Below are 15239 nucleotides of genomic sequence, written 5' to 3' on the forward strand. Positions count from 1 at the left end.
AAAATTTGGTTCAGACAAAAAACTAGGCCTAGAATGAGCTATTAATGGATTGGGAAAACCATTTAGAAAAAATACTCGATCCAAAAAATTGAAATGTGTCAAGATCAAAGTGAAATTGCCGCATGTGAAAAAAACTACTAGCGAGAAAACGAACTTTTGTTCAAACACCGTTTTCTCACTCTACTTGAAATTTAGAGCGAAAAAAGTTCACGCCGCAAAACCACTCGCTTTTTGGCTCCATTTTCTGTGTCAGCGTGACCAAAACCACTACTCCAATTTGACTTCAAAAATAATGAAAATTTGTGGACAGGTCTTAAAAAAATACACTGCCCCAATACAATTCAGATTCTTTGAATTGTAAAAAAAAAACCAAGAGCACCGCAATATAGCTCCAATCAGCTTACATTTTCGCAGCTATAATACGAAAACAAAATCAACTAATGTTGGAACTGCTCTCGAACGACAAGCGATGCAATTTAATTGGAGGGCCGTAGCCTAGATAAGTTTTTCTTTCTTGGTGTAGAAGAAATGTACCTCTAGAAGAACAGCGCAAGGCCTTCAAGTCAACAATTTGCATTAAAGAAGACCAAGATCTTTACAAGAATTACTGCGAACTTCGTTCGAGAGCAACTAATTAGGATCAAGGGAACGTTTCCGTTTGTGCCCCCAGTACGTTATGCAACCCACCGTTACAGGGCACGTGTTATTACAAAGACAATGATAATGTAAGAGAATGTTATGTGTGTTTAGGGGGTGCAAAAAGTTGTACCCATTGAACGGGGGCACAAATGGAAAAGATCCCATTCAAGTCATTATGTTAAATGAAAATAAAACTTAAGCACCAAAAGTAAAACCGATTATATTAAACTAAACTACTTGAGGCTTAAGCACTACTTGGCATCATGATCCCGATGCTCCTTCTTGATTTATTAATTAAGACATCAAACTTCGCCCTTCTGAGAACTCAATTTCTTCATTTTGGATTGCATGCAACTCTTGGATTGAAATGAAGAATTATATCGTAAGAATAAAACAATCTTGCTTCTTTTGATCTTTCTTTCCTTCTTCCAATTCAGTTCTGTTCCATCGTATTTTCTGATTTGATTACGCTATCTTCCAATATGTACCGTGACTGCTAAAAGATAAAGATTGTTATTTGAGCAAAACAGGAAGATAAACAAGTGAGGTCAAACAGAGCCAATAGTTTGTGACGTCACGCGTTTCGGAGGCGTGGTGGTAAGATAGAGGGAGTGATTGAACAAATGTATGCATGTGTTTGAATTAAAAGAAGCAAAGCGGCTCACTCGAGTTAGGTGACTGAAGCCTGCATCTGTGATTGCTGCACACGAGTTCAGCTCCAGATTTCTGAACACACAGGGAAGCGTTAAATATCAATCAAAATAACGGTAGCTTATCACTCGTACAGTCATGATTTGTGCACCTAATAACAAAATCTCTTGAGTAAAATTAAGTAGATATCAAATCCAACTGATCAATTTAAAAATAGCAGAAAAGTTCTGGTGAAAAACATAGCCGGCAGATTGCCAGAAAATAGCCGCGAGAGACGCTCGTGGCCTTCCATGAACTGAAACACCTGAAGAAATAAGATCACCAGTCCTTTAATAGATCACCAGACTTTTTGGGTTAGATTCGGACTGTCAATTTTTTTACACATACGTTCTATAAGGAAAAAGCCCTTAAAGGGCTATTTCAAAATTGATATTCGAAATCAAAAACTCAAGACTAAACATAGCCGGCAGATTGCCGGAATAGCTGCGAAAGAATAGACCTGCGTGCCATATAATAGAGATAGAAACAGATACAGATCTAAATTGAAAAAAAAATCGACGCGCTCAAAGAACTAGGTAAAAAACATTCAGCGATAAATTTATAAAGCTTGTAAAAATTCATTCCGCAGAAGCCTCTTATTAGTGGGGGCCTTTACTGCACAAATGAGTTCCTTTGACCTTAAACAAAATCAAATTAAACTTAAGTTTTAAAGTGCAAAAGTCATTTTATTGAGTGAGGTAAGTCACGTATGATCAAAATCTAATCACGCAAATAACCTAAAAAATTTTGCTAAAGCGAGTGAGAAATGACGTCACGCGCGCAAATGCCGTTAGTGAGAGGAAGAAGTCATTCAGAAAATTTGACTTTTTCAGCTTTGATGTGTGAACAAATGTAAAACGAAAAAAGAGCGTCAGACGACGAAACAAAAAACATAGCCGGTAGAATACCGGAAACGACTCGCATCGTAGTGCAAAATAATCTCTACCCTAACTTGGACAAAATCAGAATATCGAATAAAAACACTAGAAATAACAAAAATAGCAATCCAATATAACATAAAAATCGTTAAAATTTTTTCAGGTCAGGGTTGTGGGTAGGTGCTGGGGGGGGGGGGGTTGGTAGGTGGGGCAGGTAGGTGGTGTGTGGGGGGGGGGGGGGGGGGTAGGTACGTTGCGGGGGGGGGTAGGTAGGTGGGGGGTGGTAGGTAGGTACTTGAGGGGGGGGGGGTAGGTATGTACTTGGGGGGGGGGGTAGGTAGGTGCGTGAGAGGGGGATGGTGGGGTGGGGTTAGGTACGTTGGGGTTGGGGGTAGGGACGTGGGGGGGAGGTAAGTGGGGGGGGTGGCGGTCGTTTTTTTGGGGGGGACGAGGTAGGTAGTTATATGGGTCAAATCTTCTCAAATTGACCTCTTCACCTTGAATTACAGACTGTTACCAATTGCTACACTTTACAAACTAAGCTATTGTTAAAGTCCAATGTTCGAAAAAAGAAGTCAACAATCAGAAACGGAGGTAAAAGCTCGTATAGAAAAAAGTCAAAATTCAAGTCATGAACAAACTTGCTTTCTGCTAAAAAAAACATAGCCGGTAGAATACCGGAAACGACTCGAATCGTCGTGTATTATAATCTCTAAACTAACCTTACCGAAATCAGAATATCAAAATAGACAAAAAAAGAACAAAAGTAGCCCAACAAACCACATTAGACTGTTTAAAAAATTCCGAGCATTTTTTAGTTGCGGGGGAGCTAGGTGGGGTGGGTGGGTATATAGGTTGGGGAGGTGGGTCGAGCTGGCGTAGTTGGAGGGGGGTAGGTGGGGGGTAGTTAGGTGAAGGGAGGGGGTAGTATAGGGGTTAGGGGTAGGTGAGGGGTGTAAGTAGTTGGGGCGGGGTAGGTGGGGGGTAACTAGATGAAGGGAGGGGGTAAGGGTAGGTGGGGTAAGTTGGGGGGGGGGGGGGTGCGGTGGGGGGGGGGGGTAGGTAGTGGGGGGTTGTGAGGTGTAGTTCAGATAATTAGGGGTGACCTAAATAGCAACAAAAATCTCAAAATGACCTCTTCACCTTGAACATTACCAGCAGTTCCTAATTACTATACATTACAAACGAAGCTACTGTTAAAATCCAATGTTCGAAAACATAAGTCAACAGACAAAAACGGAGGTAAATGCTCGAACAGAAAGAAGTCAAAATTCAAGTCATGAACAAACATGCTTTCTGCTAAAAAAAAAAAACCTCTAGAATCTCATTACTCCTCTTCGAGTCGTAAAAACTTGTAGAATATCATTACTCCTCTTCGAGTCGTAAAAAAACCAAGAGCACCGCAAAATAGCTACGCTCAGCTTACAGCTTCGCAGCTATAATAATCACGAATTAGGGCATATAAGATTGGCACTACTTAGATGCACACTATTAACTAGTAAGTCTTCATAAAAAATTAAAGTTCCATAAGTGAGTTCAGAAGTCATTTTTTTGAGTGAGGTAAGTCACGCAATTGACCTAAAAGCAGAAACGAGTCACGTACATAAATTTTAACTGCAAAGCAATAGAAGTCACTGAAGTCAATTCCAAAAAGTCAATTCCAAGAAGTCAGGTCGTAAGAATCATCGATGGAGACGACGAATTAAAAAAACATATCAGGACAAGTCCTGACGTACAATTCAAAGAATTTTCATTGAATAAACAGAAAACTAGACCAAGAACGGACTATGAATGAATTGAGAAAACCATTTAGAAAAAAATCCGATCCAAAAAATTAAAAAAACAGTGAAAATCAAAGTGAAATTGCCGCATGTGAACAAAAAATCACTAGCGAGAAATCGAATTTTTGTTCAAACACCGTTTTGTCACTCTACTTTAAAATTAGGGCGAAAAAAATTCACGCCGCAAAACCACTCGCTTTTTCGCTCCATTTCCTGTTTCGGCGTGACCAAAATCACTACTCCAATTTGACTTCAAAAATCATGAAAATGTGTGAACAGATCTTAAAAAAAAGACAGCGCCCCAATACAATTCAAATTCTTTGAATTGTAAAAAAACCACGATGTCCCCAATAATAGCCGCTATCGCTTCGCGGCTATTAAAAAGAAGCAAAAAACTACCGATCAAAGTTAAATTTAGTACTATACTTGTAAGACAGCTGGTTAGAGACTTAATGTCCCAAATTTTCATCAGTTTATCCCGTTTTAAGTCAAATAGTTAAATTGGTCAGAAAAATAGTCCATGAAACAGCAAAACGCATTTAAAGGAACATCAGGAACGAAATAATTAAAACAAAATCCTTTCGTGTAACACTAGAACAACTGTTTTCTACTCCTTTGTGCGTTATTCAATGATCGTTAAAATAGTGTTGGTAGTGATATTGGTGTTGGGTCTGACCTGATGTTTAGACAGTTCTGGCCGAGAGCCAGGAGGAAATGGTCGGAGATGGCAGGGATCTGGGAGAGACAGAGTGTCTCCAGCTGAGGACAGCCCTCGCACACTCGTGTCACACCCTCGTCTGACACTCTCTGACAAAACAAAAAATACTCCATAAATAATAGCAGCGATTGCCGAAAAATTGCCAGCCTTAAAAAATTTAGCTCGCGGCCAATAGTAAACAAAAAATAGTAACCAATATTGGATCAACTGGAAATCGGTCACAAAAGCTGGTTTGCGTCCCCTATATTCCAATGACAGATACTAAACCTTGCCAAAAAAAACACAGCGTCAAATTGTAGAAAAATGGGATAAATTTGTTCTAATTTGTTTCTAAGTGTCCACAAATGTCCTAACATGTTGGCTTTATCGGTTTATCCCGTTTCTTCTCCGACCTTGACAGTTTTCTCGAATATTGCGTAATTCAATAGATGAAAGAATTTAAAACCAATTCAATTGAAACAGTTAGAGTTATGTTGGGAGTCAAAAGTGAAAATCGCGACTAATGTAAAACGAAAAACGTTCAGCAAAAAAATGAAAAAAATGACAAAACTCTTATTAAAAAAATATTTTCCAAAAATAATTCCCAAATATTAACACTACAAATTGCATACAAAAACATCACACTAGAAGGACAAAGATAACTGTCATTATTGATAATAAGAGACAAGACCATAAGAAAATCAACAAACGGCAGAACTCAAAAATCAAAATTTTTTTTAAAAAAAACTAGTTTTGAAATCGTGAAAAACTCGTATAATTTCAAGTAAATAATTATTTCAATGTCTCGAGAGTAAACAAAAGCAGTTGAGAGGCAAACGGCGGCAATTAATAAACTGACAAGTAATCTAACCAAACTATCGATGATGTTTAGTTAGAAACATAGCCGGCAAATTGCCGCAAAATATCCGCCGTTGACCCACTTGACGCACAATGGGATTGTAACAGAAGAAGACATAGAAACTGACAAAAATTTTCCAAGTGTCCTTATTTGGTGTGTAAATTGTGCATATTCGGCTAGATTCTATAGTTAAACTTAATTCAACCTCTAAACTGAAGGCTATTGAGCATAATGCAAAAGCCAGCTAGCAATCACTCTAATGAACTTTGATAACCTAATGCTCTGTGACTTAATGACCGGGCTTTATCGGTTTATACCGTTTGTCCTGATTTTGATCCTTAACATCGAACATATTCACATTGCCTAAGTCAATACATGAAAGAACTTAAAATCCATTCAGTTGAAACAGTGAAAAAGGTAAGTTAGAAGTCAAGCGTGAAAACCGAGACTTAAATAAAACGAAAACGTTATCAAAAGGCAAAGCGAATTTAAAATAGAAGAGCGCCTAAATAACAGCCGTTGATAGGCTGACGGCGGCTATCAATGATATTACTTGTTGATGATCATCCTCAAAAAAAAATTTCACGACAGACCTTTGTTAGACAGAAGTATTTCTTCGGCCTGAAAACACTTTTATTTGAATTTAATTTTGAACTAAGTGCAGAAACCATTTTGTTGACAACGGTCTAACTTGTCAGGTCCTTGTTAATCCTAAGTAAAGATAAACTTGATTTAATTGAATCGATTTTTTTTATAAGCAAACCGTATCCGGTCGGACGAACGACTGTCGGGAAGAGAAATTTTTGTGGTGCAAAAACTTTAGGGAGGGGTTTGAACCCTCGACATCTCGGATGAGCATCGCAACATTAAACATAAACGACTAACGTCGGGCGAATTGCTCTCAAACGACCGGCGAGCGGTTGGCTTCGTCAGTACCTGGCTCTTAAGGCTAGATAAACCTATAAAATGACAAATATTTAAAAAAATTGAAAAAATTGCAAGTTTATATGAACAAATCAAAAAAATTTTTGATATTAAAAAGATGAAAACCATTCGATTACATGTTTATCCCGTTTTTGAGGACGAAAAGTCAAAAGCGTCAGACGAAAAATCGGTCAAGCGAAAAATCGCATAAAAAAGACCGACAGGACTAATATAATTGCTACAAACTTCGTTTGAGATCAATTAACCACTTCACAATACGGGCTATGTACGGTTTAAACTCAAAACCGTTTTTCTTTTAGCAAGTCTTCATTTCTGAATTTGCAAAGTTCAAATCACTCAAAGAAAATTAAGAAAATAAAAAGTCAAGCTTGAAAAAGTTAACCAAAAAGTGAAATTGAAAAAATTTCTAGAAGAAGGCAGTCAAGCAAGAGTGTTCTAGAAGGAGGCGGTAAAACAGAAAATGTCACTATTATTACCAGAAGTACTAAATGGAACAGGAACACCCTATTTTGTACATTATAAAAACTAGACAAACAACCCCAAAAAGTGCTAACAATTGCTAATAATCGAATGGAACTAGTTGCTCTTCTGAATTTGCTCAAAAACAAACGAATGTCAGTTGTCACAATTTGCTAACGAGAAGTGACCAATCGATGAAAATAAAACAAACGCATATCTGGCGAATTACTCCCGAACGACAACCGTGGGCTTAATTCTTTTACAGTTGACTATTGACGGGCGGAGGAGCGAGTGCATATTCATTTAAAGGTGGCTTCATCTTTACTATCGGGCTTCAATTGCTATTATACTAAGCACTAAAACAAAGTAAGCACCCTATAGCCCCCTTTACGACGGAGTCGAGTTCAGCAAATGTTTCACAAACACTCTTTTTAGACAACTTCCCCTTACTCTAGTGATATTGGCTACGATTGATTTTGAAGCGAAACGATCAAATTTCGCAGATATGTCGATGTCGCGAGGAAGAAATCCAGCCACTTTTACACTAAGTTTTCTCAAATTGTGATATTCACTTTTGTTCAATTTTGACTGACTTTGTATTTCTGCTAAAAATTATAACATAGCCGGCAGATTGCCCGAATAGCTGAGAAAGAATAGACCTGCGTGCCATATAATAGAGATAGAAACAGATACAGATCTAAGCTGAAAAAAATCGACGCGGCTCAAAAAACTAGGTAAAAAACATTCAGCGATAAACTAATATAGTCTGTTAAAACTCATTCCGCAGAAGCCTCTTATTAGGGACCTTTACTGCACAAATGAGTTCCTTTGACCTTAAACAGAATCAAATTAAAATTAAGTTTTAAAGTGCAAAAGTCATTTTATTGAGTGAGGTAAGTCACGTATGATCAAAATCTAATCACGCAAATAACCAAAAACCTTTTGATAAAGCGAGTGAGAAATAACGTCACGCGCGCAAATGCCGTTATTGAGAGGAAGAAGTCATTCAGAAAATTGACTTTTTCAGCTTTGCTGTGTGAACAAATGTAAAACGAAAGGCGTCAGACGACGAAATAAAAAAAACCAAGACCACCGCAATATAGCTTTGCTCAGCTTACAGCTTCGCAGCTATAAAAAAGAAACAGCAAATAAATTCTGAAATTGTTTTAACTATCTTTTTAAAATGAAAAATCGAAGCTCGACTTTTGGCATTGGTATATCTAGTAAGTTGCTCTGACGTTTTGTGTCAAAATTAAACCTAGCCACGATTACTAGCGTGGTGAGCAGCGGTGGAGAGCTTCGTTTGGTACAAACTTCGTTTGAGAGCCATTAACAAAGATTTCCTAAAAAAATTAGTTGCGCCATTTATGATAAAAACATTTTTACTAACATAGCCGGCAGATTGCCAGAAAATAGCCGCAGTAGCTTTGTAGATCTGCAGTCTCAAAAAAATTGTGCCTAGAATGAACTATGAATGAATTGGGAAAACCATTTAGAAAACAATCCGACACAAAAAATTGAAAAACAGTCAAAATCAAAGTAAAAATGCCGCATGTGAACAAAAAAAGTCATTTCCAAGAAGTCAGGTCGTAAGAATCATCGATGGAGACGACGAATTAAAAAAAAACCACGATGTCCCCAATAATAGCCGCTATCGCTTCGCGGCTATTAATAAATGAGCATTGAAGAGGGTAATAGATGATAATATCACGCCACATAACCGCAGCTGAAGTGCGGCATCAACAAAAGAGCTAAGGGAAGAGAGAAAGAGAGAGAGAGAGAGAGAGAGAGAGAGAGATAGTGTGAGAGAGATAAAACGGGAACGAGAAAGATAAGGAAAGGAACCCCAACTGACAGAGAGAGAGAGAGAGAGCGAGAGCTTGGACTATTTTCAATGATGATATTCGACTCCGCAATTGTTTTCGAGCCTTGTTAGTACTTAAATCTTGTAGAAAAAAAAACGAAAAAGTGCAAAATTAAAAGAAAAATTTCCAGATTAGCAAAAAATCATTTTTCGTCTCTGGAATTGTTCTGTCATGAAAACCATTTGCAAGAGTTAAAAAGTTTTGTTGGCCAGTAATGATCGTTAAACTCAGAACAGGACAAACAAAAATCAAAATTTTTAAAACAATTGCAAACTGTAACAAAATCTTGCTAAAAATTGTGACTAATACCTTCACATTTCACTGCCACAAGAAACCATCAAATATCCCCAATAATGACAAAAAACTGCTAAAACTTGCGATATTAAAAAGTTACTATTGAATGGCCTATAAAAATTTTTAAAAATTTTTAGCAACTCATCATCAAACCTTTAAGAAGGTTTTCTGAGCCCTGGGTAAAAAAAGACACTGCCCCAATAAGAATCCAATTCTGGGCATTGTTATTACAAAGAGTACCGCAATATAGAGCCACGCTCATCTTTCCTCTCGGCAGCTATAATAAAGCAAAATCGAATCAATATGCAATTTCTGACATCATTTCTTGGGCAAGGAATTAAACGTTCAAAGTGAAACCAAACTTACAGAGCACTTGAGAATGTTGATGACTAGTAGTCGATTTAGGCTCTGTCCAATCAGCGTCAGACACGTATCATTAAACTGAAACACCAATGCACCCAATGAACATCTTAATTAAAAAAATGTCTGGTTGAAGATATGTTAGATACATGGGGATACCACCGCCAAAATAATTGAACACTTGATAAAACTTCCTTTTGAACCCAAACTTTCGAACGATTGAATCTGAAGTATTTAATTTCTTGCAAAAAATCTGTTATATTTTAACTGTTTATATTTTAATTAGTTCCGTAACACAAGACAACCTTCTGGTAAACGTTTTAGGAACCGAATCGAGTTAACAGAATCCATTTCGGGAGACAGATCCAGTTAGTTGGTTGTTTAGACAACAACGCAATGCATAACAAAGAAGGGGGCAATGGATGGGGTGAAGTGGTCGGGTACCTTTCGACCCCAGCGCATCTGAGTCTGAGGATGTTGGGACAGCCGGCTGTGAGAGCAGCAAAGCCAACCTGTGTTATGTGTTTGTTCCACGACAGATCCAAATCTTCCAGATTGCTACAGCCGTTCCTAATTAACAACAAATTATACACAAACGTTCAATTCGTGCAGACGTACAGATGGAATCTTCGCAGCAATAATAAAGTAAAGTCGAATGAAAATCTGATGAGTCAGTTCAAGCTCTCTCTTACTAGAATAAGAACTTTTAGCCCAAATTGAAGATAAGAATGAACAGCGGTGAAGAAACTGCACATGAAAAAAATTAATTCTTCACTTAGCAAAAATTTTCGGGTATTTTTCGGGCCCTCTCTTGTAATAAAACATAGCCGGCAGATTGCCAGAAAATAGCCGCGATAGACGCTTGTGGCCTACCATGAATTGAAAAAATCAAAGAAATAAGATTTACAGCTCGACCACTAGCTTTTAATAGACCATCAGAACTTTTTGGGTTAGATTCGGACTGTCATTTTCAGGAGACACATTTGCTCTACAAGAGAAAAACCCTCAAGGAGCTTTTTCAAAATTATATTCGATATTAAAACTCAAGACCCTATTTCTCAGGAATTTGGGCATATAAGTTTGGCACTACTTAGATGCACACTATTGACCTTTAATTAGTAAATGTTCATAAAAATTAAAGTTTCATAAGTGAGTTCAGAGGTCATTTTTTTGAGTGAGGTAAGTCATTGAAAAAATCAATTCCAAGAACTCAGGGAAAGACAAAACAAAAACCTGTGAGAAGAAGTAAAAAAAATTAGGAGCGCTATAATAGCCGCCTGGAATTGAGGACGGGGCTATTAAAAAAAAACTATATGTGGACACGGAGAAACCGAGAAACGCAAAAGAAAAAATAGAGCCAAATAAAGCTGTTTGCGCAAATAGAGCAATGAAACGCTCGCGAAATAATGGGCTAGTCATAACAAGCCAAAACAACTTGTCTACGATTGAAAAAAAAACAAAAAAGCAAAAAATTAAAAAGTGGTCCGAAAATTCTGTATTTTTCTGTCACGTTTCTTCAGAAAAAATGTTTTATACCAACAAAATTGTAATCAATTTGTATCCCTGATATTCCTTGAGTAACGAGCTTCTATGCAAATTGCACTTAAAGCAGTAAAACAAAACAAAAGGCCAAAACACATTAAATATTGTCGAAAAATCAGCAAAACTGATCAAAAACCTCCAAATTTGCATAAAACTCAAATTAAATACTTGAAACCTTCAATTCTCATCAGAACGAGCCCAAATCCAATACAACATCATAATCAAACCTCATAAACAAGAAAATTGCAAAAAACTGCTGTTAAAAGCCGCACGGAACAAAAAAATTTCGCTCGCTCAGAGAAAATTTTTTCACAACTCGATTTCTCGCTCTCTAGAAAACAGCGATATGAACAAAAAACCACTCTCTTTTCGCTTCGTTCTTCAGTTTGTTCAGCAACAAAATCAATCCAAATTTTTCACGCGTTTCAATTCCCGCTTCAAAATTCACTCCAATAAAATTGATTAAAAAAAGGACTTCTCCAATACTCCTCTTCGAGTCGTAAAAAAAAGACAGCGCCCAAATATAATTCAAATTCTTTGAATTGTAATAAAAACTAAAACTACAAAACATGAAAACACAACTTGTGTTGACGCCCGACAGCAATCAACTTTTTGTTGTCCCACTTCATTGATGGTCTTTTAACTAACAAGTGTATCATTGAAAAAATTTTGTGAATAATTTTCAGCATTACTTTTTACTTTTTGTATATTAATAAATTGAAAACCAAAAAACATTTGAATATAAATATGCAAACAATTGCTAATTTATTGAACCTTTTTGAAAAAAAAACTGTTTGTTGTCTAGAATTGCAAAATCTGCTTTTACCAATAATTTACCTAGATCCCCTTTAGTACAAAATTTAACTCCTGAGCATCTCCTATCTTGATTGAACAACATAGTTTTAAGTGAAATTATATGCCATACTCACTGCATAATTTCGTTGACCCCATGTCAAAATAAGTGGTAGAGCAAATTTTTCAGCTGTTCTTTTTAATCAAGTGGCTACATCATTAATATGAAAACAAATTTGTACCACACAGGGAGCAAATTGTGAAAAATTAAATGATTCACTTGTTCTGAATGAGCTGTGAATGGAGTGTGAAAACCAATTAGAAAAAAATCCTATACAAGAAATCGAAAAAACGGTAAAAATCAGAGTGAAATTGCCGCATGTGAACAAAAAACCACTACCCAAAAACCAAATTTTTGTTCAAACACCGTTTTCTCACTCTACTTTAAAATTAGAGCGAAAAAAAATCACGCCGCAAAACCACTCGCTTTTTTGCTCCATTTCCTGTTTCGGCGTGACCAAAATCACTACTCCAATTTGACCTCAAACATCATGAAAATGTGTGAACAGATCTTAAAAAAAGACAGCGCCCCAATACAGTTCAAATTCTTTGAATTGTAAAAAACCACAATGTCCCCAATAATAGCCGCTATCGCTTCGCGGCTATTAATAAAATATAATTTAACGCTTTGTTAATTTTTAATAAAAGAAAGAACAATTCTTCGCTCCGAGGCTTTTACAAAAAGATTCTTACATTGGATACTTTGTCAACTTTTCAAAAAGAACAGAAAACTGGTTTTGATGATATTTGACCAACTGACCCATCTGTTATGTCTCTGCACTCTCGAAGATTGAGCTCTTCTGGTTGATTGCAATGTTTGGCAAAAATCCTGAAACAGTCACAGTTATTGTGCATCCGACAAGAGCAAGAAAAATTTTATTCAATTCCTCAAATTGTATCACTTTTTTCCAATAAATTTGCGCAAAAAATTCTGAGTTCAGAGTATTCCAAGTTGATATCATGCTTGAATTCAAAATTGAACATACACTATCTAGCCATCAGTTTATATTTCATTCCCGATTTATTTTCATTGTTTCCATATTTGCTCTCATTCCTCTGAATCGGCAATTAGAATTATCCCCAAACTAGATAACAAAAATAAAATGAACAAAATGCTTTCTTAAATATGTGAAGATTAGATGGACAATATGTAACCTGATGGCATTGTCGCCGATGTTCTTGCAGCCTTTCAGATGGAGCGACTTGAGGAATGGTCCAGCTCTCCGAGAAAGGTTCTCAATCACATTACTCTAAAATCACAACACACACATGCCTAGTCAATTTGTGAACAACTATTATCCTTTCACCTGAGACACTTTAAAACGGGTGCATAACCCAATTGTTGTGCATCTCTAGTTGTTGACGTATATTTTGTAAATTAGTACAACTTCTCACTTTTGAATGTTCTTGGCCACAGATGACGATTTATGTAATGGTTACGTGACTCTGCTTCAAGTCACTGAGAACTTCTCGCGTTTATCGAGAACTGCGAAATGGTTCCAGATTGAATATTATCACACGATTGTTATCGCCACCGAGAAGTTATCAAACTCCGAGGCGAAGCCGAGGTGTTATGATAACTTCGAGGGCGATAACAACCGTGTGATAATTTTTTTAATCAACACCTGCTGCGATCATTTCAAAATTGAACAAAGTTTCATTGGGGTCTCATTTTTATTTTTGTGGACAATTACACTTTCAACGGTAAGTGATATTTCTTTTGATCTGTTATTCGTTTTGCCCTCATGCACCCCATCCCCCCTCCCCTCTACCACACACATATACAAACACACACCCATAGACACACGCACACACACACGCACACACACAAACACACACACACACACAAACACACACACACACACACGCACACACAAACAAGCAAAAACAGAGAGACACACATGCACGCTCACGCACGCACACGTACACATGCACACACACACACACAGTTACAAACACAGAGACACACGCGCACGTTCACGCACGCACACACGTACGCACGCACCCACACACAGACATACACACGCACACACACACACACCTACAAACACACAATTACACATACACACACACACACACACACACACGCACACACACACACACAACTAAACAAACTCACACACGCACGCACGCACACACACACAAGCACGCACACACACACACCCGAACACACACACGCACACACACACACACCACAGATAACACACCACACATTCACCAGCCCACCACACACACCGCACTCACACACACCACACACACACACACACACACACACCACACACACACCACACAAACACACCCACTTACACACTTACACGCACACACGCAAGCATACACACACACCACAGATAATACACTCACCAGCACACCACACACACCACACTCACACACACACACGCACACACAAAACAAACAAAAACAGAGAGACACACATGCACGCTCACGCACGCACACGTACACATGCACACACACACACACACAGTTACAAACACAGAGACACACGCGCACGTTCACGCACGCACACACGTACGCACGCACCCACACACAGACATACACACGCACACACACACACACCTACAAACACACAATTACACATACACACACACACACACACACACACACGCACACACACACACACAACTAAACAAACTCACACACGCACGCACGCACACACACACAAGCACGCACACACACACACCCGAACACACACACGCACACACACACACACCACAGATAACACACCACACATTCACCAGCCCACCACACTCACACACACACACGCACACACAAAACAAACAAAAACAGAGAGACACACATGCACGCTCACGCACGCACACGTACACATGCACACACACCGCACTCACACACACCACACACACACACACCACACACACACACCACACAAACACACCCACTTACACACTTACACGCACACACGCAAGCATACACACACACCACAGATAATACACTCACCAGCACACCACACACACCACACTCACACACACACACGCACACACAAAACAAACAAAAACAGAGAGACACACATGCACGTTCACGCACGCACACACGTACGCACGCACCCACACATAGACATACACACGCACACACACACACTTACACACACAATTACACACACACACAGACACACACGCACGCTCATGCACTCACACAGGTAGGCACGCACCCACACACACACACGCACACAATTAAACAAACTCACACACGCACGCACGCACACACATACACACAAGCACGCACACACACACACCCAAACACACACACACGCACACACACACACACCACACAAACACACCCACTTACACACTTACACGCACACACGCACGCATACCCACACACACCACAGATAATACACTCACC

General features: G+C 38.4%; 2 protein-coding genes across 5 annotated transcripts in view; one reads left to right on the forward strand and one right to left on the reverse strand.

Annotated features, from left to right (window-relative positions):
- Positions 1-15239, forward strand: part of LOC142345288 (alpha-1,4-N-acetylglucosaminyltransferase-like) — an 87479-nt gene that overhangs the window by 16557 nt on the left and 55683 nt on the right. The gene's annotated exons all lie outside the window — the stretch shown is intronic.
- Positions 834-15239, reverse strand: part of LOC142345286 (F-box/LRR-repeat protein 4-like) — a 20591-nt gene continuing 6185 nt past the window's right edge. Inside the window, exons 4-10 of one of the 4 annotated variants that reach the window (XM_075397270.1) lie at positions 13017-13111; positions 12622-12690; positions 9913-10037; positions 9474-9550; positions 4665-4795; positions 1305-1365; positions 834-1132 (exon numbers count right to left, since the gene is read on the reverse strand). In XM_075397270.1, coding sequence (XP_075253385.1) covers positions 1073-1132; positions 1305-1365; positions 4665-4795; positions 9474-9550; positions 9913-10037; positions 12622-12690; positions 13017-13111 — 618 coding nt within the window. In that variant the 3' untranslated portion in view covers positions 834-1072. Of the gene's footprint in view, positions 1136-1304; positions 1442-4664; positions 4796-9473; positions 9551-9912; positions 10038-12621; positions 12691-13016; positions 13112-15239 lie in introns of those variants that run through there. The other 3 variants (XM_075397269.1, XM_075397272.1, XM_075397271.1) reach the window with 3 other exon arrangements.

This window comes from Convolutriloba macropyga, chromosome 9 (assembly GCF_964194025.1).
Source record: "Convolutriloba macropyga chromosome 9, txConMacr16.3, whole genome shotgun sequence".
NCBI classification, from domain to species: Eukaryota; Metazoa; Xenacoelomorpha; order Acoela; family Convolutidae; genus Convolutriloba; species Convolutriloba macropyga.